Source organism: Notothenia rossii, assembly GCF_949606895.1.
Source record: "Notothenia rossii genome assembly, chromosome: 3".
NCBI classification, from domain to species: domain Eukaryota; kingdom Metazoa; phylum Chordata; class Actinopteri; order Perciformes; family Nototheniidae; genus Notothenia; species Notothenia rossii.
The window spans coordinates 69,145,757-69,169,792 of NC_136901.1; the positions used below are offsets into that span (position 1 = coordinate 69,145,757).

The following is a 24,036-nucleotide window of genomic DNA, read 5'->3' on the forward strand; positions in this document are numbered from 1 at the left end:
TGCTGCGTGCCTACAGAGCTGTCTCTGAGTTATTAGAACACTCTCAAAGCCTGGAGCTATCTGGCAGAATTTCACAGGAACATCGCAAAAAAATATCTATATCCAAAGTTATTAAAAGAAAGTGGGCTCATAATACCCGTGTGTCATTAAGAAACGTCTGATCAAACATCTCTTCTTTTAGCTTTCAACCATCTATCCTCGAGGTATTAAGTATTGATGGATTGGTTGAATCTGTTGGAGGAACCTAGCATATACAATTTTTATCAAATGTACTTTTTTTCCCCCTTATATAGGAGTGCCTCTTATGGCCAGTGTACCATATGCAGTGTCCATGCTGCTGCTGCTGGCGCTCTATTCTCGGGGGGTGTCCGCTGCTCCGGCCCTCCACCTGTGCGGCTCCCACCTGGTGGACGCCCTCTACTTCGTATGTGGGGAGCTGGGCTTTTTCTACAGTCCAAACCGACCTCATAAGCGAGATCTGGATGACATGCTCGGTAAGGCCAATAACCTTTTTCAACAAGGGCCACATACAGAAAAATATACGAAGGGCTGGGCCGCTCACTAGAGATGAGGTATATTGCTTCATAAGTTATAAGATAGAAAAATCAATCAAATTGAGGTAAATGATGGATGATATTGATGAAAAAAACACACAGCTCTCCGTAGGGTTTCATTTATTGAGTTAGCAGCTCTTCCCTTAAAACAGGAAGCTCAAATTGCTTATCATAAGAGGAAATATGAAGGGTATATTTCAAGGTTGTTATGTAAATATGTTATTGGGCTTTTTTCTTAACAACTAAGATTTGTTAGAAAATGTTTTCAACTTTAATAGACTGAATTCATTCAGAAATTAGGCTTACACATGAATACTGTTTTATATATTTGAACATATATATTTAAGAAGTACAATAGTAGATGTATAATTTGTGGGCCATATATTCATTATACTTTTTTAATTTGCTGAGGGCCGATTCAAAATGGTCCCTGGGCCGTAGTTCGGACACCCCTGGTGTAGGAATACTCCGTTACAAGAGAAAGTGCTGCAATCAAAATGTTACTCAAGTAAAAGTAGAAAAAGTATTGGCATCAAAATATACCAAAAGTAAAAGTACTCATGCAGATTGGTCCATTTCAGATTAAAATATATTAGATTTGTTTTGATTATATGTATGTATGTATTGATCATTAAAGTGTTCTCAAAGCTGGTAAAGGTGCAGCTAGTTTGAATGACTTTGTACTGCAGGGTAGCTTGTGAATTTACTCCAGGTGGAACTAAAGTCTGATTTAACACTTGATTATATTTCAAATCATTCATCCACATCTGTAAAGTAACTAAAGGTACAAAATGAATGAATGAAAGTACAAGTAGCATAAAAAGAGAAATACTCAAGTAAACAACAAGTACCTCAAAATTCTGTGTGAGAGTTCAATTTATAAATGGCATTACAAAATAAGAGATAGTTGTCCATGCTGAAGGTTCAGCCCCACTTTTTTAAAAGTCCAAACCGACCTCACAAGCGAGATCTGGAAGAGATGCTCGGCAAGGCAAAGTAAACTCCAGGAACAGCTTTGTTTAACTTGTGGAAAATAAGTTCTAATGGCCCCCTTGATGGCAGGAGTTCAGAGAGGAACAGTGCGACATTGCCCCCGACATACAAGGCTAGTTTTGTGTCCCAGCCCGCTGCCCACTTTCAAAGTTCACTCTCAGCCTAATGAGAATGCCAATTTGGATCCTAGCTAGTGGAGAAAATAACTTGCTTGAAACTAAATCTATGTATTTGTCCGATCATTAGTGTGCAAAGCCTGTCTCCGGCCTCTTTTGAATTCTCATTGTTGTGGCTAGGGCTTTTGGTTTTATATCTATGGTGTGACAAATCCAATAATCATGCAACTTGCAAAAATCCCCCAGCTTCCTCATTACATCATTCCCAAAACACATTATTTGGATGTTCCGCATCAAACATTCCATCGATGTCTTTGAAGTGAACTTCAGAGGTGCGAGCTATGATATGCATCTATTGGGATCGCCGTCATATTCTCGTCTTGAAGTGGAGGCTAACAAGATCGAATGGATTTGGGAGATTAGATTACCAAGCCATTAAGTCTCCATTCAAGTGTGAACAGTTTAAAATGGTAGTTTTGAGTGAACAGCAGGATTTAACACACAGCTATGGAATCTTTCTCAAAAGGGTTCCTGTCTAAAAGGGAGCAGCGGCCGCGGAGGGCTAATTCTGGCCACAAGGAGACGAAGGTGAAGAGAGGCATCGTGGAGCAGTGCTGCCATAAGCCGTGCAGCGTTTACCATCTGGAGGGCTACTGCAACTGACCCATCTCTCCACAGCTAGCACCACTCATAGCTTGTAAAAAGTCCATTTGTGGACCCGGTACTCGCTGGCTATGTCGTATCAACTAAAGGAAATAAAGCTTCATGACCCATAACCCGAGGCTCCTCTCTGCAGAGAAGTGAGTTTGTGTTCTTTGTAGCAGATATATATTGTGGATGTGCGCAATAGACTTGTGCTTGGCTCCATCTGTGGCTGTAGTCCTACAGTGCCATCTATTGGCTCAACACAGGCATGACACAGTGTTTTCACACTTGGGGAGTTAATAAATCTCATTAACGCTTTTGTTTAAGAAGAGTGTTAGATTCTGTTTTTATTTACAAAGAGGAAAATATTTAAACAAGAGCTATACAGCATGAAATGTTCACTGTTCTGCTAACCCTACCCTAAGAAATGGTAAGGTAGTTAAAAGAATACAAAATAAATTCATATTGCATATTTAAATGCTGACTGTCATTGTCCTCTGGATTATGTGTCTACTTGCAGCCATCTGTTTGCTCATTCTTTTCCTGCACACGTACAATCTGCTCATTACAATTATTTGTAAAACTTGCTGGCTCTATGTAAAAGTCTGGCATCAAAACAGCTGAGAAGAAAACCAGTTAGAACAAAATGGGACAGAAATTATTCGAACAAATCAGTATTAAAACCATAACGTTAGATGTAATATAGCAGTCAGTTCCCGTCTGGCAGAAGAGCTCCATTATGCATAATGGTTTCCTGACAAATAGAAGAAGAAAAAAATTAGGCATTCAAATAAATATTTTAAGGTGACATTCAACTATATTACATATTGTCATATCTCCTAAGATCGCATATATGTTCAGGGTGTAGCAGTTTAGCACTCACCTTTAAGAGTTTCAGCTGTCATGTTCTCCTTGTCGTGCTTGAAGGCTTTGCTGGGATCAAACTTGCGGCGAGGAGTAGCGGGGGGGTTTGACTTGAGCTGCTCCAGATCACTCTTCTGCCGGTTCACCTGGGACCGCAGCTTCGCGACCTCCTACACGCGCAAACAGACAGACACATTTTAGAGAGTACAGGCACTTCGACTGAGACAAAGTGTATGAGGAATGGAGTGCAGTCAGTGCTCCTCTGGTAGAGCTCACCTGCTTCAGGGCGATGTTCTCGTCTTTCAGCTTCATCACGTGTTTGATCTTCTGCTTCTGGTTCTGGTGGCCCAGCAGACGGACGTAAGCATCAGACAGCTTGTTCAACTCCTCCTGGTTCGCTCCATTTTCATTGAGCAGTGCGTTTCGCTCGGCTGCAAACGCGTTCAGCTGTTCCTGTGGGTACATGAGAGGGTTTTAATGCGCTAAATTAATTCAACTAAAACATGGAATAAAACTGCTGTTCTCCCCAATTTGGGGAAATGAAACAAGCTGTGCACACACCACTGCTAATTAGAGCAGTGAGACTAAATCAAAACAGTGGAATCTGTAAAAACCAAAATAACGAGCTGAAAGACGCCAAAATGAGTTGGTACACAGAAAAATAATTCGGCAACTATTTGGATAATTGTTAAGTAATTTTTCACGAGAAAGTGAAAGAAAAGTATATTTTTCCAGCTCAATCCTGTTTTAAATTGTATTAGATGGGAACATCTTTGGGTTTTTGACTGTTAAAACAGAAATCTAATCACTATGGGTGAGGAAAAATGTTCTTCCCAGTTTCTCAACTTTAAACACTAAATGATTAATTCAATTCTAGGAAAATAACCAGCAAATAAAAAAGTAATTGTGTAATTCTTGGTTGCATGCTTACTAAACTGTCGCTGGAATTGCAGAGATAGACGATTCCAATTAGTATAAAAACATGGATTTAAAGATCCCATGTCATGGCCATTTCCACTGATCATAATTCCATGGTTGAGGTCTACTAGAATAGATTTATATTGTGCAATTTTCCAAAATCACTTTGGTTCCTCATACAGCATCTCTGTAAACTACGTGTATTCACTGAATTTCACTCTGCCTTTAACGGCTCGTTGTAGCTCCAATAGCTCCAGCCCCCACCCTCCCTGTGAGCACAGTGTGCTCTGATTGGTCGGGACGTTGTGAATCGCGCGGAGCTCCGTGGAGGTGTTGTTTCCTTGTTTAGCGATTCACAGCGAAACACAGCCAAACTCACCCTGAGCACACACAAAGTCACAGCCGAAGTAAAAACAATAAGTGTGTCTTGATATTGAGTAAGAAAAAGGTTGATAAACGCTGTGAGAATGGGTCTGCAGAGAGAATTTCGCCACGATCCCAACTGTCTGTTATCAGCCTGCAGCCAGGGAGGAGAAATGAGCAGAGCTGCATTCACTGAGTGTGTGTGTGAGGAAGTCCGTGGATTGGTCAATTTGGACCAATCAGCGGGGGCTTAACGTAACGGCTCCGCAGACGTAACGTAACGGCTCCACGGATTGGTCCATTTGGTTCCGGGTAACGCATGACATCATGCGGCACCCGGAAGAATCAATGGACAGTGACGTATCTCCAACGAGGCGTTTTGGAGAGGTATTTTCTGTTTTAGAGTTTTACTCACTACAGGGTGTACTTTGAGGGTTTCGACTCTGCACACCGTTTACATACAGAAAAACCTTCATAACACACAAGGGGACGGGTAATAACTGGAAAAGCATGACATGGGAGCTTTAATAAAAGATGATAATCGATGTTCTTTTTTTATAACTCACCTGGAAGGGCCTGACTTTTGCAAAAAGCTCCTCATATTGTTTCCTCCACTTTTCATTCTCTGAACTGTGGGAGCTGAGAAGAAGAAAACGCAGGGTTAAAAAGTGCAATTAAAATCAATTAAAAACTCAATTAAAAACTGCGCACACAAAAAGAATCCAAACTCCCTCACCTTTTCTCCTGGGCTTCAGTTATCTGTCTCTTGAGTTCCTGCCGCTGCTCCTCCATCTCCCACTGCAGCGTCACCTTCTGCTGAGTCAGAACTTCCACCTGCTCCTGCAGAGCCCGCCTGTCTTGTCTCTGTTCCTCCAACTGGCGCTGCAGAGTCAGGGTCTTCTCCTCCATGATGTCTAATCGCTCCTGGAAGTTCACGCCACCTTGCACGACCTCCTCCAGGCGCTTTCTCTCCTGCTCTGCCACGTTTAGTTCATTTTCCAGAGCGAGCCTGGACTGCTCTTTGACTTCCCCTTGAGACAGAAGACTCTTCATTTCCTCGTCTATTCTCTCAATCTCTGCGTTGAGTCTGAGCACCTCTGACCTGCCCTGCTGGTGCTCCTCCCTCTCAACCTCCAACGCTTCCTTTTCCACCTGTAGAGCTATCTGAATTTCAAACTTCTCTTCTCTTTCTTGTATGAGCTGTTCCATTATTTCCTCTTTCTCTTGGCGGACCTCCTCTACCAGTTTCTGGGCTTTTTCCTTTTGGAGCTGAGTCAGACCCTGACCTCTCTGTTCCTCTAGCTGCCCCAGAGCCTCTTCTCTCTCTTTCGCCTGCAGCTGTATGTCCAGCTGTAGCTGAGTGATCAGGGCGGCGTGGCTCGTCTCCATGGCTTTTATCTCCTCATCTTTTTGTCCAAGGCAAGTCTGGACCTCCAGCAACTTCCTAATGAGTCAAGGAAAAAAGATAATAGAGAAAAACCTGGAAGAATGAGAGTTATTTCTACGCAAAGGGAATTGGAAGCATACCTTGAATTATCCTCCCTGGCTTTTGCTCCGGCTAACTGTCGCTCCTGGTGCTCCTCGAGCCCCTCCTTAAGTTGGCTGACCTCCTCCTCTTTCTGTTGAAGCCCTTTCTCCATCTCCTCCACCTGCTGCATCACCCTCTCCACCTCCGCTTGCAGTTCCTCCCGTCTTCCCTCTGCCCCCCGCAGAGCATCCCTGGTGCTGAAAAGCAGTAGAGAAGCGTTCTGTGAAGCGTACACATTGACTGAATGTTACCTCATAACTCCAGAAATACTGACAACTGGAGCGCTCACCTTTCAAGCTCTGTGACGGAGACTGCCATCTTGCTCAGAGCGTTTGTGTGCGCCTCTTGGAGTTCTGTGATGGCTGCTACATTTTCCTCTTTGAAAGCCGCGCCCTCATTGCTGTTACTAAAAATGACAAGGAAACACTTTGTGTTAAAATTAGGTACATTTACTGATACAAGTAAAGTAAACCTAGCATTTTACATAATTTATTTGGATCCTTTCTAAAATTGACAGACTTTTCATGCTTGGTTTAAAGGTGATACTAAATGTAATTCTAAAATACTTGCCCTGCTGTCAAGTCAATACAAAATCTAGAAGTTGATAAATAATGACACTTAAGAGAACTGGTCCAACAGTGCTTTTGAAAGCGGAGCAGTTGGCTCATTCATCAAACAGTCGTTGGAGAGAAAAATAATATGCAACAATTTGGAGAATCAATATCATTTTACAAGAAAGAAATGACAGACATTATCTGCTTCCTCGCTTCTGAAATGGGGCAATTTGCTGTTTGTTTGTCATGTTATGTGATAGTACAGTCGATATCTTCGAATTTGGGACTGCTGGTTGGATACAACAACGAGGAGTCATCTGGGCTCTAGCATTTCTACTAATTATTAAATAACCCAGCAATTAAAAGACAAATTAATGATAATGAAAATATGTTTTACGGTGCAGACATAGTTGCAAGGGTGTCTCAAAAGACTGTCGTCCTTTAATTGTCTTGAAAGCCAAGTGCTTACAGCGCATGCGGTATAAATGCAACGGGCCAGGTTAGTTTCTGGCATTCGGACACCTTTTGCACGTCATACCCCTTTCTCTTTTCCCAATTTGTTCTCATGTCTTGTCAGAACATGCAAAAAACAACCTGTCATTGTTGTCAAATATGTTTTTTGAGTGCCAGGCCTAGTATTTTTTACTGGCTCCGCTCTAAGCTTTTGAATACAATAAAAAAAAAACTTTTTTCCCTCCAATGCCCTGGTTTCCCACAGATTCCAGAGATGAGGTGCTAAGGTGACTTGCAAACTTGAAATTGGGCACAGCAGAAATAGGAAATGACCCGCTGTGTCAGATTTGTGATGGACTGGCAACCTGTCAATTATTTTTTTCAATTGACTTTGTACTCACTGCACTGGGACACAATTCCAACTGCTTGCGGCTCTAAATAGTAATACCCAGGCAGTGGCAAAACAAAAAAAGGCCAACTCCGTACAAGTATGATTTCAAACTTCCTCATTTAATGAGATATATATATACATATACATATACATATATATATATATATATACATATACATATATTAAGGCAGATTAATCACAGCTTAAAAATGTATTAATCATGATTAATCACCATTCGAACTATGTCCAAAATAGGCCATTTCTTTATGTATATTGTTGTGGGAATGGAAAGATAAATGAAAGAAGGCGGATATATCCATTTAACATACAGTATGTATGTATGTTTATTATAACATTGTTCTGTGTGTCAAAATGAAAGACATTCCACACACCTATCAATCATCAAACCGTGGGGTCTTATTTCATTACGTGTTGATTTCTATCAACATGTAATGTTGTACTACAGCAAAGGTATTCTCCGTCAGGACTTCCTGCAACAACACCACGCCATTATCTTGATTCTGATTGGCCAGAAGACATTATCAAAGATGTTCTATTGAGAAGACGATCAATACATGACAAAAGTTTTCAAAACCGTTTCTAGTCTTTGGTATTTCCAGACAAGTGACTACTGAAATCAATCTTACTAACTGCCGTCTGTGCAATTTACTCGGCGCGAGTTGGCGGACTTTAACATCATTTTTCATGGTGGGGCTAAGCCATTACTTGGTATGGCTGGAGCCTACCCCAGCGCTGCCACCGGTGGGATGTATGGGGCGGGCCATTGTGCACATGCGTTAAATGCGTTAAATATTTTAACGCAATTCATTCAAAAAATATATTACCGCCGTTAATAATTTTGACAGCATTAATATATATATTTAAAGTGCAACTTCCAGGTTAAAGACACCTGTGAATAAATGTGTAGGAAAATGATGTATACACTAGATTTTCAAAAAGATATACATAAATATACACTACAGTGACCTCTGGCGTTGTTTTTGTAAGACATTTTTACTTCCGCATCAAAAAAGCCTCCCCGAGTGACCTCCCGCGTGTGGCGTAACAAAGGGGAAACAAGGGGGTGTGTAACGTATTAATAAACATGGATCCCAATGCTAGTTTCGACATAGAAGACACAGAAGAAGTTGAACATGTATATTCAAATGCATATGACGGACCACAACCTTATAATTATGAGCCTGCTAGGCGTCCAAGAGACCAGGAGCAGCCAAGGATTAGAAGAAATAACGGCCATCGGAGAGAAATTGAGCTGTGGTGTGAGGAGAACCAGTGGAGAACTGGGCAGCTATCTTGGTGAGTGACCTGCGTTAGCTACAGAATGTTAGCTAACGTCACATCACAACATTGTAAAGTTAGCTATCGTTAGCAGCGAAGGGGGGGGAAGAGAGAGAAGTAATACGGTTTCCTGATAAAGCTGTGTCGAGTATGTGTTGCAGGGAGGTGGATGCACAACGCACCCAGGAACGAACGCTAGCTCCGGTCCTTTTCCCGTGAGGGAAACTGTGGACTTGATGTCCTGACAGGCTGGTATTTGTGCAACCTGCACAAACACAATACTGCACCGTAATTTTCGGACTATAAGGCGCAACTGAATATAAGCCGCAGCAGCTAAATTGAATGATGTGTACATATATAAGCCGCACTGGACTATAAGCCGCAGGTGTTTTAATGTTTAATTACCATATGTAAGGGTTCGTGCACAGAGGGGATTGTCGGGAAAGAGATGGCTGTTTGAGGAAGCTCCCATTTATTAACATTTCAACAAACAAGTCGCATATTTGCATAACGTATTCAAGTGTTACCATTTAGTGCAATAGTAGCTACAGAACATGTACTGTGCTGTGTAAACTGTACTGTATCACATAGCGTTTCAGACACACAAACTTTTCAACTTTCAAACTTAAACGGTGCGCTCCCAGCGCACGTACCGGCAGTGATCTACAGCAGCGGTTTTCAACCAGTGGTACGGGGACAAACTGTCTCGCTCTCATAATGTCTGTCTGTCTTGCTCTCGTTCTGTCTCTCGTACCACTCTCGGTTCCACTTTTACTTTTGCGCGCTACCTGTCTCACTCTTTTCCGGCCTCCAGCTTTTCCTGCTGGAACCCGCAGCTTAAAGGTGGGGGTCCGCGGACCGGCCATAGAGCCCATAGAGTTAAAGGTGGTGGACTGTAACCTGTAAAATCCATAGATTTAGGAGGTCCCCTAGTGGCCGTTTTAGATTAGCCGCACCGTTATATAAGCCGCAAGCGTCGAGAAATGGGAAAAAAGGCGCGGCCTATAGTCTGAAAATTACGGTACAAATGGTGAAATACAATGTAAAACTACCAAAAAATACCAGCTCACTAAAACACTCAACGCAACTCAACGCAACTATTAACTATACCCGCAGTCAGAGAGCGGAGATGTTTACCCTTTGTGATGTAATATGACGCGTTTGACGTGTGACCTTAAAAAAAAGCAGTTTTTAAGAGCAGAGCTCAAAATTGCTCCTTTCCCTCTGAATTCCTGCCCTTATGTCTCGTAAAACATATCAAATCCTGCATTCACTTTTTTTTATTGTAATTTTCAAGCAAGTTTAAGCATAAATGTAGAAAAAAAAAAACCCTGCAAGATGCTCTTTAAAGTACACCCTGTAGCGAGTAAAACTCTAACACAGAAAATACCTCCCCAAAACGCCTCGTTGGTGAAACGTCATCATCCATTTGATTCTTCCGGGTACGTGCTTACGAAAGCACGTACCCAGAACCAAATGGGCCAATCCGTGGAGCCATTACGTTACGTCCGCGGAGCCGTTACGTTAAGCCCCCGCTGATTGGTCCAAATTGACCAATCCACACACACACTTAGTGCAGGCAGCTCTGCTGATTTCTGCTCCCGTGCTGCAGGCTGATAACAGACAGTTGGGACGCGGCGAAATTCTCTCTGCAGACCCATTCTCACAGCGTTTATCAACCTATAAACCTTTTTCTTACTCAATATCAAGACACACTTATTGTTTTTATTTCGGCTGTGATTATGTGTGTTTGTTCAGGTTGAGTTTGGCTGTGTATCTCTAAACAAGAAAATCACACCTCCACGGAGCTCAGCGTGATTCACAACGTACCGACCAATCAGAGCACACAGGGAGGGGGCGGGGGGGGGGGGGGAGCTGCAGCGAGCCGTTTAGTGGAGAAAGTGAATACTGCTGAATACACACTTTACAGAGATGCTGTATGCGAAACCAATGTGAGTTTGGAAAATTGCATAGTATTTTTCTATTTTAGTATACCTCAACAATGGAATTATGATCAGTGGAAATGGCCATGACACCTCTCCTTTAAAGGTGGGGTAGGTAAGTTTCAGAAACCGGCTCGAGATACACTTGTTGTTATATTCCATGGAATGCTCTTAACATCCCGATAGCAATGAATATCTTAAGTGCTTTGACAAAAAATCCATTAAAAGAAAAACGTCATCTGTGGAACCCGTAATACTGTAAAAACTACAACCAATCCGTTTAGCCGGAACGGATTGGATTGCCGCCCTGTCTGTCAGCCTTCCATCTCGTGCACGCACAAATGTATCTCGTGCCCTCATTGGGCGTGCCGTCATTGGGCGTGCATTGCAGCAGTACTTCAATGACTCGCCAGCAACAGGCGGCCACTTTCACCATGGCAGAGTTAGGTTCAACATCGTCTACTGGTCGCAAAAGAAAAAATGTAACGGAGCAAATAAAGAACAAAAAGAAAGTGGAAACTAGGAGAAGTCAAACCAGAGTCAATATCGGAGTTGCTTTGGCTGTGTAGTATTGCTAACCTAGATGTGTTTAGCTTTGCCTGGTATGTAACGTTACTGCAGCCTGCTCTCGTGGAGGAGGTGCTCTGTAAGGAAGTCTGAAGGAAGGGGCGGATTCTTTTTGGCTGTGTACTTTCAAATTTTAGTGCACTCGAGCTGGTTACTGAAACTTACCTACCCCACCTTTAAATAAACTAAACGCTTTCATTTGAAGTTGTGAGTTTAGTGTTTTTGACCCTAAGAAACACTGATGCATTAATCAATAACAACAATCCACAGCTCCTCTCTGCTCCAGAGGATTAAAACATATATATGTCCCAATGCCTTTGCATTTTGAATTTCCATGACTTTTCCAGGTTTTCAATGACCTTGCGTACCCTGTTTATCACACCTTTAATAGAAAATACTGGTTACCTTCTGTTCTCTGGCATTTGACAGACAGAAGGGTGTGTGACCATTGTCAGGCAAATTATCATACAGATGTCACCGGTTATACTTAACATGTCAAAACTTAGACCCCGTCTGGCAACCATTTCAACAGCCTGTAATGTAAATTACCTAGCTGAGACCTTCCCCTTTTTACTGTATAAAGTGCTGGTTCTTCTGTGGTAACTTGGTCAGATCTTGGAGCAAAATCTGCTGCAAACACCTGCCCTTCCAGCTGGAAATAAGATTGATTCTGTTATATGCTTTAAAAAGGTGTCCTATAATGCAAAATTCACTTTTTGATGTCCTTAATACATAAATATGTTTCTCCGGTGTTTCGGGGAACTCACATAGTGTCAGAAAACAAAACACTCTCACTTTTCCTCCGTACCCAAATCTGTGAAAACAGGGGTACAACGGAGCTGATCCAGATTTGCTGCCGACATGACGTAATATCGGAAATGTAGGCTGGCTTCACACCCATGGCCCCATCAGAAACGTCGCTGTATCAGAAATAATGTCTTTTTTTACATTAGCAAGCATCGCTAACACTCAGAGCTAACCTGTACTGGAGAGAGCACATGTGTAAAAGAGAAGGAACCAAAGAAAGGAACTCATCTTGAAGTAAACATGGAAGAGAAAAAGCATTTGAGCTCCATACTGTTTCAGAAATAATCCTTGATGTGGTTTTGAACATAATATGGCGTTTCATCACGGCAGTATTTAGCTGAGAATCTCTCGGTAGAATTCTGAGCAGGTATTAGCTCCCCTTCCTCTTTTTTTTTAAGCTAAGGAACCAAAATCAGCACTTCTCTAACAGGGCTGAAATAGAGGGATATGAAGCATGGCTCGAATGGGTGATCTGTTGGGTATTTTGTGCAAAACACGTCATAGACATGTTTTTTATATATCTGAGATCCATAATATATGCCTAAAAATAGCATGATAGGAAACCTTTAAACTTTTTATCAACTAATACAATTTGGTTTGAAGCTTGTAGATTTGTTCATTTCTTACCAGAAGGTGATTTATTGTGGAATGTCCACCACAGTGTTATGCCTACACATCTAAATCGGCATATTAGCCAATAGTTGCTCACCTCTCAAAGAGTGCCCTGGTGTCACTCAGCTGTTTCTCCAGCTCATCGTTTCCTTGCTGCAGCCTCTGGATCTCCTCCTGCCCGCTCTCCTGCCTCCTAAGCTCCTGTTCCTCCAAGAGAGTGAGCTCCCCCAGCACCTCCTCCATCTCGTCCTTCAGCTGCCTCAGCCGCTCCTCAGAATCCCCCCTCTCCTGCTCCACTAGCACAGTTAGGGAGTCCACAAGGTCCTGTAGAAAAGAGTTAAGGGTCAGTTGCACTTAGGCGATCATGTGAATCAAAATAAGAACTTTCCAAGAACGCTGTTACCTTTTCTTTCGTCAGTTCCTCAGTAAGTGCAGCATGTTCTCGTTGGAGCGCAGTCTGTCTGTTTTGATCCTCTTTTCTAGCTTCCTTTAGCACGATGAGCTCTGCTTTCAATTCCTCGACTCTCCTCATTCCCTCCTCCTGAGTCTTGCCTAAAAAATGATAACATCTTATGATATTGTCACCTCTCAATTTATTTGAATTACCAAAGTAATAGGATCGTACTGAACATACTTCTGTCTCCCTCAGAGAACAGACACCTCTGCTCCAGGTGAGCCACTCTCTCGTCCAGCTCCTTCTCGGTCCTCCTGAGCACGCCTCTCAGTCTGGCGAGCTCCGCCCCCTGCTGGAAAACTGTTGCGTGAGACTCCTGGACTTCTTGGTCGGCAGAATGCATCTGCTCCTCCATGTCACTCACTGAGCTTTGGGAAGACTTCAGCTCCAGCTCTTGGTTCTTTAACCTCGTCTCCACTTCCAACAAGGCTTCCTTTGATGCCTGCAGCTCTTGCTTGAATTTATTTGCTGCCTCCTCTTTTTGTCTGAGCACAATTTGGGTGGTTTCTAGCTCAATGGTGCGCTGCTCTAGGTCGGTCTCCAGATGCCTGCGGGAGAAGTGGCGAGTGAGTGTCATGACATGCAGTTAATATCAGAATGTATAAACAATTGAAGCATCTGCTTACTTTACTTTCTCCATCTGAGACTGAGAGTTCTCCACTGTCTTCTCTCCGAGCTTCAAGAGAAGATCCTGCAAACACACAAACATGACTATCACAAAGACGCCTAAAAGATGCCTACTTTTGTAAGCTTTGTTCTTGAAAGACAATTGATACCTGGATCTGGTCATTGGCCGTATCCAGGTATCCCTCCAAAACTCTGATCTCCTGCCTTAGCTCCCGAATCACACCTGGAAAATAACAGGGAAGAATAGGATTAGGAAGCAAACCTACAAACACATGCAGAAATAGGAAGTTGCCTGTACCCTGTGTTGTACAACAAGGGCATCGTTACATTAGATATACTTTATTCACCCTAAGTTGGGATTTGTTTTTTCACAGCAGTATGTGAACAGTCTATGCAAGAATTACAATTAAAAAAAAAATACAAATAAATAAACAGTAAATATACAGTCAAAATAAATCAATAGAGTATCTAAAGAAAACACATTTTAAAATATATAGAATGAGTTAGAATACTCTTCATACTAGAATAGACCAACATAATTATCAGTATTACTCAAAACACAGGATAGTAAATACATTATCAAAGTGTGAAAAGTAGGTGCATGTACTTTTAATAAAAATGTTAAAGGTCCCATGTCATGGCCATTTCTACTGATCATATTTCCATTGTTGAGGTCTACTAGAATAGATTTACATTTTTCAATGTTCCAAACTCACATTGGTTTCTCATACAGCATCTCTGTATAGTATGTGTATTCATTCTGTCCTAAACGCATTGTTGGATCTCCTGCCAACCCCCCCCCCCCCCCCTCCCTGTGAGCCCATTGGTCAGCTCGCCCACTCTGTTCTGATGAGTCCACCACCGTTACAGCTGAACATCAGTGTTTATGTGTTACAATGGCGTTAGCAACCAGAAAATTACACCAGTAATGACAAACAGATGAGAATGCTGCGTGGGGTCTGGGTGCCATGTTGGCGGACGTTGCGCTGCTCGCTGCTCCGCCCTTTGAGGCTTGAGGAGCGAACAGTGTGAGGTGGGTTCATTTCCTGCTTGCTGCGTGGGGTCTGCGAGACAGCCAGACATCGCGAATGGACGCGAAAAGGTGCTGAGGGGGCTGCAGCACCCCCATCTGCAAGATTCCACTAGCAACCTAGTCAAGATTATGCTAAAATATACTTTCCCCAACTATATTTATGTTCCCAACCTTCAATTTAGAAAATTCCCAGTTTATTCCCATAAATTCCAATGGAAAGTTTCCATCTTTGAAAATTCCCGGAATTTTGCAAACCTAAATTTGAATGTGCTCGATGCAAGCTGAAAAACATTCGGTAGTTCTGGGTAAGAAACTACATGTGTTTCAAATAAAACAGCCATACAGAACTCACCGTGTAATCTAGCGTTCTCATTCTCGAGCTCTTGGTTCTGACGTTTGGTCACGTGATGCAGGTCCTCTGTGAGGAAGAAAACCCCTGTTTACTGTTGTTCCTCTCCATATGTAACCATGTTTGTTTCTTTACTAACACTTTCTGTTGCTTTTACATCTTACCCAAGTCCTTATTCCTGTCCTTCAGAGATTTGACAGTCGCCCTGGCAGCTTTCAGGTCAGTTTCAAGCGCCTTTACTTGGCCTTCAGTGTTAATCTGCAGAACCTTTAACTCCTGGACCCACACAGACACTTTACGTTAGAATTGTATATGTGAATAGCTGTCAGTTGTGATTATAACCAATTGAGGATTTTTGTAATACTCAATATTTAAAGAATGTGTAAGTGATACCTTGTTTTTAGTATCCAAACTGTTTCTGGCCTCCGTCAACTCTGTTGTGAGCAATATAATTCTCTTCTTTGTAGTGTCAGCAGAAACCTAAAAAAGCAGTCACACTTGTCATGCAAGACAGCAAGGAACTCAAACATGCTTTTAGCACTGAAGACGCTCCCATCAAGGCTTAATCAAGACAGGATTTCTAATTATTACACTTAATATAAACATCAGAACTAATCACACCTTGTTTTTAAGGAACTCATTGATTTTCTTGAGCTCAAGCAGCTGTCTGTCAAGGGTGGTAACGTTGGAAGAAAGGCCCGTCTTTTCCCTGACTGCAGCCAGCAGCTTGGCCTCCACCTTCTTCAGGTCTTCTTCCAGAGCCAGCATGCGACGGTCCTGCTCCCCTCGCTGCTGAACCAGGGACCGAATCTGGATGGAAACAAAGCTAGGGTTATGATTTCAACATTTGTAGTAGTAGGAACAATGGTAAAGAAAACTTGTATGTATCACCAGTTGCTCAGTAATGCTTTAATGACATGGAACAGGAATGATACAATCTAAAGTAGTAAATCTATAGCACAAATGTTGATTTGATGAAGTGTACCTCTTTTTCCAGGAGTTTCTGCTGCTTCCTTTCCACGGTCATGCAATTCTTCTCTTTCTTCACACCTGAACCTTCCATCTAGGTGTTCACAAAAATGGGAGCGGGTTAGTTTTATGACAGTAGCAGTTGTTGGACTAGAAAATATGTAAATCAGGAGCTATCTCAGTGGAATATTAACAAGCTTAAATAAAATAGAACTTACAAGACCATCAACTGACATGGTCCTACGGACAGGAGACATAAAGTCAATCCTGGTCGTTGGTGTTGGTGGAGGAAGAGCCGCTGGAGACACAGGACGGTGAAAATAGCAGGGGACACTAAACGTTAGGTTTTAGATCATAACGTTATTGTTGGTAATGTTTTGTTTTAGTGTTGTTCTCATCAAATGTACCCACCTGCCTTAACATGTCTGAACCGATCAGCTCTGTCGAAGGAAGCAACTCCCTTAAGGTCCCCGGGTTTGATCTCATATGAGCCGGGTGCAGGGGCACACCCTTCGGACAGAATCACAACGTTAGCCGCCTCTTCTTAGTTAGCTTCACTAAGCGTTACTTAATTTAAACATGCACTTCATGCATTATGACTTGTCAGTAAACACGACAGAAAACCGTACTGACAAAGTGTAACCGGTTAACGTTTGCTGAGCAATAAACACCGTTAACGTTAAATTGCTTAAGCAAGTCAGCTAACATAAGCTACTTACCGTTGAATAACTTAAAGTGTATAATTTGCCAACATGCTTCTGGCTACTAGCTTGTAAACGTCACTTACCTATGTTCTCGTTGAACCTTTTCAAAGGAGCTCTTGGAAAAGACATTTTAAATCTACTTTCAGTAAAGATTTTTCTATTTCCAAAGGTAAAAAACAAGGCTGCAGTGCAGCTCCGAGTAACACACAATAACAGAAAGTTCACCGCTGAAATTTAAAAAGAACGTCATGCGTACGTTACGTCCGTGTGGCCAATAGGGAGCCTCGCCTGGACTACACAGTCCCGCCCATCGTTGTCGCGCACACATTTTCGCCCAAACCCATATTCTTAAATAACTGATTTTAGAGTATTTTGTGGAATTATTATCAATTCTGTATATTTTTTACGCTATTCATCGATCAAAGATGATTGCAACATGACCGCTTATTCAAAGCTGGGATGCGGTGGGATAGTTTAAAAATCAGCTCCTAAATTCTAAGCCTATCTCCTATTCCTTGACCTCTGAGTGAAACGTCACGGGGTTAAGGCATAGTGGATAGGAGAATTCAAAAGGACTTAGGAGAAGAGACTGCGGTACTTTAGAGAATCTGAATGCACTTTCACTATCCGACGTGTTTATGATGAGCCAGCGGACTTCATTGTGTGCGTCTGCTGCTGTGGTGAAACTATGAAAACTACAGTGTTCTATACAACGGACTACATGGATGTTTATTAAGAACGAGGGACTACTGTAAACTCATCTAGAGACTCTGCACCTTGCTCTGATGTATGGGCTCAGAACAGTCTCATAATACACACATGCACACAGAAGGATTCACACTTGTATTTCATGATCCGCAAAAGGATTCACACTTGTATTTCCGGATCCACACTTGTGTTTTTCAATGCACACACAAATGTGTTCCGTTTCAAGTACATGAAAATAAAATCCTAATACAGAAAAAAGTTTGACATGTGTATTTTTGATCCACACATATTTGTTTTCCGTTTAAAACCTCTGAACCTTGCAAACACAAACCGCTTTCTGTGCATGGATTCGTGTGTGGGTTTTTTGAGACTCCCCTGACGGTCAGCCGATTCGTACTTGTAATTTTTTCTATCTATAGACAATGAGATGTCTCCTCAATTCTAAGCCAATCACATGAGCGTGCCCCCACCAGGGTAGATTTCTTGCTTTCATGACGTAGCGCTTCATGTACGCATTTTGCGCAGTCCGGAGCTGACAGGTCCATGGAGCCTGCCTGCAGGCGCTAATCTCAGGACACCTCCACTCTCAGTACATTGCCACTTTCCGTACAGGAAATGCACGCAAATACAAGCCTTTATATTATTAAGGTACAGCTCCACTTTCCGAACCATTGATGAATGCTTGTGTACACAAAAACGGGAGGCAAAACCGTTTTAAATGTGTGTTTCCTGTATGGCGAATACAGATGCTTTATTTATTTCTGTATGAAGTTGTTGTGAGTGTGGAGGGAGCAGCTACAGGTTAGCTAAGCTTAGCCTAATCGATCAGTGCACTACGAAACCAGTGCTAGACAGTGAACTGTGAACGGGGGGAGTCCCACCGGTCATTATTAACAGGACAGCTGGATCTGATCGAGTTGGACATAAACGCGAGTGAAGTATAACCGGACGCGAGAGAGAGATCATATCAGCTTCTGAGTCTTACGGAGAGAAGCAGCTCTGCATCATCACCTGTAGTGATGTGTCGGTCGCGAACGAGCCGATGAACGGCTCTTTGGTATGAACGAGGGGAACCGAGTCGTACTTGGTGATAGCCGTTCTTGTTATCGTTCAATCGTTAGTCCGCACTCACTGCCTGCCAAAATCCACTCGCCTGTTAAAAAGCTTGATTTTGTTCCCCAAACGTATTATGTGAAGACCCGCCCCTACTCTGATTAGTAGGTTTCAGTAGGAGGTATGAAGTGGGGTGGGTCTTAACGGAATACGCGAGAGAGAGAGAAGTCATAACAAGTGGTAGGCTACAGGACAGGTAGATGACGTGTTTTTAGGATGGAAAATGAGCCAAACGCGTAAACGCAGCAGCATTTGGATGCACTTCAACCAAAACCCAGGCAGTGATAAAGCGCACCATTTGAAAAAGGCAAAAATATCCTTTAAAGCAGACTCTGCACCGTGCTCTGATGCTGTTGTTTTATGCTTTATGAACGTGGACAACAGAAAAACATATTCTTCATGACCAAAGTTGTAATTGAAATAAAAAAGGAAAGTGAAATGTATGCTCGTCACCCTCTCCCTCCGGTCCACATGAATACAAATGATCCCAATACGTATGATTGTATGAAAAGATCTTAAAGAGCATCTTGCAGGGTTTTTTTTTTCTACATTTATGCTTAAACTTGCTTGAAAATTACAATTAAAAAATTGAATGTAGGATTTGATATGTTTTACGAGACACAAGGGCAGGTGGTTCCTAAGCTAAAGGAGGTTATAAAGGAAGTTTGAAACTTTCACTATCCGATGTGTTTATGCGCCAGCGGACGTCATTTTGTGCGTCTGCTGCTGTGGGGAAACTATGGAAACTACAGTTTTCTATACAGCGGACTACAACATGGATGTATAATAAGAACTCATCTATGCAGCTTTCACACCAGCGCTTTTCCCTTTCTAGCTCCGAGCGGGAGCTTTTCTGGTTCAGCTCCGGTTTCCCTTTTCTGCTCCCGCTCTGTTCACACCACCCAGAGCTGCCACTGCTGCGTCATGACGTCACCGTTGACATCGCTGATTTGCTCCCCAACGGCGTTACGGCGCTCACAACAACAACAACGGGGGACTGCGTCGGGTCGATGATCGTGTTGCTTTTAATCACACGAAGCCAGATTAAATTAAATAACGACTTCTCCAACCTTATGTTTTTCTCCAGAGTGCCGTGGTTAATTGTTTATTAATGTGTCTCAGCGGCATTTACCGACCGCTGCAGTGAGAGACGTAAGCGGCGCCACTGAGGTGTGAACAGGAAAAAACTGTACTTTTCAGGCTCCAGCTCCGAGCCGGAGCTGAAAAAAATAAAACGCGTGAAAGGGGCACTAGAGACTGCACCATGCTCTGATGCTGTTGCTTTATGAACAACAGAGAAACATATTGTAACGTTCACAGATGGAGTCGGAAACAGGCTTCCAGTTATTAGGCTTTAATAACTCTTATTTTCTTAGGAGATCACAGGTACAGTTATAGCTTGCGGGTTCAACCTCACACACTCTCTACTAAACTCTCACACACACCTTTATAACCAAGACTACGTCACAACTTCCCCGCCCTCCCCCGTCTGCTCCCCCAATCACAGACCCGCACCTAGACCAGCATCACTGTGCAGCTCTGTGATTGGCAGAGAGACGGGGGATGCCTGAGTGACACCCTCAGCATCCTATCAGGGCCGCTACACTATTCTTCATCACCAAAGTTGGAATTGAAATAAAAAAGTGAAACTAACGGAGCCTACACACGGCGGCGTGCGTTGCCGCTTGCCGGCGGGGGGGGCTGAAACTCAACCAACAACCAATCACATGAATCTCCCGCCCCAGAGACACAAGCACGGCGTTTGATTGGCTAGAGCTTGCACTGGCATATGATTCGATTGGCTGACGCCTCCGTCGAGGCGGCAAAAGTAGAACATTGCTCTACTTTTGCAGCGAGCACCGCGAGGGAAGCTACGCTTTGCTCCCACAATGCAGTTCGGTGAATCGTGACGTCACCCCATTCAAAGTGAATGGGCAGAAGCGTTGAAGCGGCAACGCACGCCGCCGTGTGTAGGGGCCGTTATGCTCATCACCCTCTCCCTCCAGTCCACATTAATATAAATGATCCCAAAACGTATGATTGTATGAACTATGAAAAGATCTTAAAATCAATACAAATGTATTTATTATAAACGTTAGTCTTTAACACCTATATCACCATTCAAACCTCTTTTAAAAGTTGAACAAACCCCACACAGCTCAGTGAAATGTTGACTTTATTTGATAATTTCAGTAAAAACTAACGTTCATATTTCTCTTTTTGATTATAATACTGATGAACGTAAAAAAAAAAAGAAGCTCTTTGGCAACTTACCACATACGTTTTAAAATGCTTAATAAGCACCGTAACTTTCATGATATAATTTCTCCGTCATAATCGTTTGTGTCCGTGAACGGCCGACTGTTGTGTGACGTCAAATTCTAGACTCGGAATTCGAACGGCACTTATCATGGCTGCCACTAAGGGACTTCCGGGCCATTTCACTCCGTATGGTTAGGAAGGTTCCTAAGCTAAATGGACTATTCAACTTCAGCCCTGGGTTGCGTTCCAATAGTCCATTTAGCTTAGGAACCTTCCTAACCAAGTGAAATGACCCGGAAGTACGTCAGTGGCAGCCATGTTAAGTGCCGTTCCAATTCTACAAATGAAAGGAAAGGAGGTTTCAAACTTCCTTTATAACCTCCTTTAGCTTAGGAACCACTGGACCTCCCTTACCGAAAGGAGAGGAGAAAATGCTGCCCCACAATGCCTTGCAGCCGCAGCATTTGACGTCACACAACAGTCGGCCGTTCACGGAAACAAACGATTATGACGGAGAAATTATATCATGAAAGTTACGGTGCTTAATAAGCATTTTAAAACGTATGTGGTAAGTTGCCAAAGTGCTTTGTTTTGAACGTTCATCAGTATTATAATCAAAAAGAGAAATATGAACGTTAGTTTTTCCTAAAATGATCAAATAAAGTCAACATTTCACTGAGCTGTGTGGGGTTTGTTCAACTTTTAAAAGATGTTTGAATGGTGATATACACAGTGATAGGTGTTAAGGACTAACGTTTATAATAAATACATTTTTATTGATTTTAAGATATTTTTATACAATCATACATATTGGGATCATTTGTATTAATGTGGACCGGAGGGAGAGGGTGACGAGCATAAATTTCACTTTCCTTTTTTATTTCAATTACAACTTTGGTCATGAAGAATATGTTTCTCTGTTGTCCACGTTCATAAAGCAAAAAACAACAGCATCAGAGCACGGTGCAGAGTCTCTAGATGAGTCCCTCGTTCTTAATAAACATCCAAGTTGTAGTCCGTTGTATAGAACACTGTAGTTTCCATAGTTTCACCACAGCAGCAGACGCACACAATGACGTCCGCTGGCGCATCATAAACACGTCAGATAGTAAAAGTGTATTCGGATTCTCTAAAGTCTCTTCTCCTAAGTCCTTTTTAATTCTCCTATCCACTATCCCTTAACCCCGTGACGTTTCACTCAGAGGTCCAGGAATAGGAGATAGGGTTAGAATTTAGGAGCTGATTTTTGGATTATCGGAACGCAACCCTGGATTCGCTAGAACCTTCCTAACATACTTTTGGAACCGAGTGACGTACGTTTTATGTTGGCAGACTTAACCAAGCCGCCAGGATGCGCGCCGGACCCTGATGAAAATATTCGTTGTGTCCAAACCATGGTCCAAACGGCGGTACTACAATTTCCATATCAGTACGTGACGTCACTGGGACCAGAAATACTTTTTCCCATTGACTAACATTGGGAAAGAAACGTCTGTAAATACTTTTTTTTAAACTAAATAAACTACCCAGTATGAACTATTTTATAGCCCTTATTATAATCATTAGGTCCTTAAAGTTGTAAAATGCACTAAAAGCCGAATCTAGATTTATTTTCTGTCTCCATTCATTCTACTGGCCCGAGAGTGGGAGCTCGGGAGATAGGCATGACGGGTAATCTGTGACGTTTCGCTCTCTCAAAAGTTGGGCCATTTTGTCCTCATGCGCCAATGAGCAGCTCTCATAGGAAAGAACGAGACCCCGCCTCCCACGCTGTATCTAGTTCTTATTATACATCCATGGACTTAACTTCCATAGCCAGTGACATCTTCATCAACTCATAAGTCCATCCATCCATCCATCCATCTTCTCCCGCTTATCCGTGGTCGGGTCGCGGAGGTAGCAGTTCCAGCAGAGAGCCCCAAACTTTCTTTTCCCTGGCCACATCAACCAGCTCTGACTGGGGGATCCCAAGGCGCTCCCAGGCCAGAGAAGAGATATAATCCCTCCATCTGGTTCTAGGTCTACCCCTTGGTCTCTTCCCAGCTGGACGTGCCTGGAACACCTCCCTAGGGAGGCGCCCAGGTGGCATCCTAACTAGGTGCCCGAACCACCTCAACTGGCTCCTTTCGACGCGAAGGAGGAGCGGTTCAACTCCGAGTCCCTCCCGGATGACCGAACTTCTCACCTTATCCCTAAGGGAGACACCAGCCACCCTGCGGAGAAAACCCATCTCGGCCGCTTGTACCCGCGATCTCGTTCTTTCGGTCATGACCCATCCTTCATGACCATAGGTGAGGGTAGGAACGAAAATGGCCCGGTAGACAGAGAGCTTTGCCTTCTGGCTCAGCTCCCTTTTCGTCACAACGGTGCGGTAAAGAGACTGCAGTACCGCTCCCGCTGCTCCGATTCTCCGACCCATCTCACGCTCCATTGTTCCCTCACTCGAGAACAAGACCCCGAGATACTTGAACTCCTTCACTTGGGGTAAGGACTCATTCCCTACTTGGAGTGGACAGTCCATCGGTTTCCTGCTGAGAACCATGGCCTCAGATTTGGAGGTGCTGATCCTCATCCCAGCCGCTTCACACTCGGTTGCGAACCGATCCAGTGAGTGCTGAAGGTCGCAGACCGATGAAGCCATCAGAACCACATCATCTGCAAAAAGCAGTGGTGCAATCCTTAGTCCACCGAACTGCAGACCCCCTCCCCCACGACTACGCCTCGAAATCCGATCCATGTATATTACAAACAGGATTGGTGACAAAGCGCAGCCCTGGCGGAGGCCAACCCTCACCTGAAATGGGTCCGACTTACTGCCGAGGACCCGGACACAGCTCTCGCTTTGGGAGTACAGAGATTGGATGGCCCTGAGTAGAGACCCCCTCACCCCATACTCCCGCAGCACCTCCCACAGTGACTCCCTGGGAACCCGGTCATACGCCTTCTCCAAGTCTACAAAACACATGTAGACTGGATAAGCATACTCCCAGGCCCCCTCCAGGATCCTTGCGAGAGTAAAAAGCTGATCCGTCGTTCCACGACCGGGACGGAATCCGCATTGTTCCTCCTCAATCTGAGGTTCGACAATCGGCCTGACCCTCCTTTCGAGTACCTTAGAGTAAACTTTCCCGGGGAGGCTGAGTAGTGTGATGCCTCGGTAATTGGCACACACCCTCTGATCCCCCTTTTTGAAAAGGGGAACCACCACTC

The 24,036-nt window shown here is 43.3% G+C and overlaps 2 protein-coding genes across 4 annotated transcripts; one reads left to right on the forward strand and one right to left on the reverse strand.

The window, feature by feature from the left end:
- Positions 1–304: 304 nt before the first annotated feature.
- Positions 305–2,490, forward strand: LOC307031222 (insulin-like; the record flags this gene model as incomplete). Its single annotated transcript, XM_079668133.1, has 2 exons — positions 305–494; positions 2,190–2,490. The coding sequence occupies 2 exons, from the start codon at positions 305–307 to the stop codon at positions 2,324–2,326; spliced, it is 327 nt and encodes a 108-aa protein (XP_079524259.1). The 3' UTR covers positions 2,327–2,490.
- Positions 2,491–2,646: 156 nt separating this feature from the next.
- hmmr (hyaluronan-mediated motility receptor (RHAMM)) lies at positions 2,647–16,984 on the reverse strand. Of its 3 annotated transcripts, none has more exons than XM_079668132.1 (21): positions 16,827–16,984; positions 16,451–16,549; positions 16,258–16,337; positions 16,056–16,133; positions 15,692–15,880; positions 15,464–15,550; positions 15,235–15,346; positions 15,074–15,139; positions 13,838–13,911; positions 13,688–13,752; positions 13,426–13,609; positions 13,242–13,350; positions 13,011–13,159; positions 12,705–12,931; positions 6,271–6,387; positions 5,981–6,178; positions 5,190–5,897; positions 5,020–5,092; positions 3,449–3,625; positions 3,192–3,342; positions 2,647–3,062 (listed from the first exon to the last, which is right to left on the reverse strand). In XM_079668132.1, the coding sequence occupies exons 1-21, from the start codon at positions 16,870–16,872 to the stop codon at positions 3,046–3,048; spliced, it is 3,006 nt and encodes a 1,001-aa protein (XP_079524258.1). In that variant the 5' UTR covers positions 16,873–16,984; the 3' UTR covers positions 2,647–3,045. The 3 variants fall into 3 exon arrangements, with proteins under 3 accessions (XP_079524258.1, XP_079524257.1, XP_079524256.1); XM_079668131.1 differs by having other exon boundaries at positions 13,242–13,353; XM_079668130.1 differs by having other exon boundaries at positions 13,242–13,609.
- Positions 16,985–24,036: the final 7,052 nt, after the last annotated feature.

Excerpts from the sequence above, each read along its gene's own strand:
- hmmr (XM_079668130.1), bottom strand. The coding sequence starts at position 16,872 with ATGTCTTTTCCAAGAGCTCCTTTGAAAAGGTTCAACGAGAACATAG. Across the intron at positions 15,881-16,055 it reads AGAAACTCCTGGAAAAAGAG|ATTCGGTCCCTGGTTCAGCA; the intron begins GTACACTTCATC and ends GTTTCCATCCAG. Across the intron at positions 3,626-5,019 it reads CAAAAGTCAGGCCCTTCCAG|GAACAGCTGAACGCGTTTGC; the intron begins GTGAGTTATAAA and ends ATGTACCCACAG.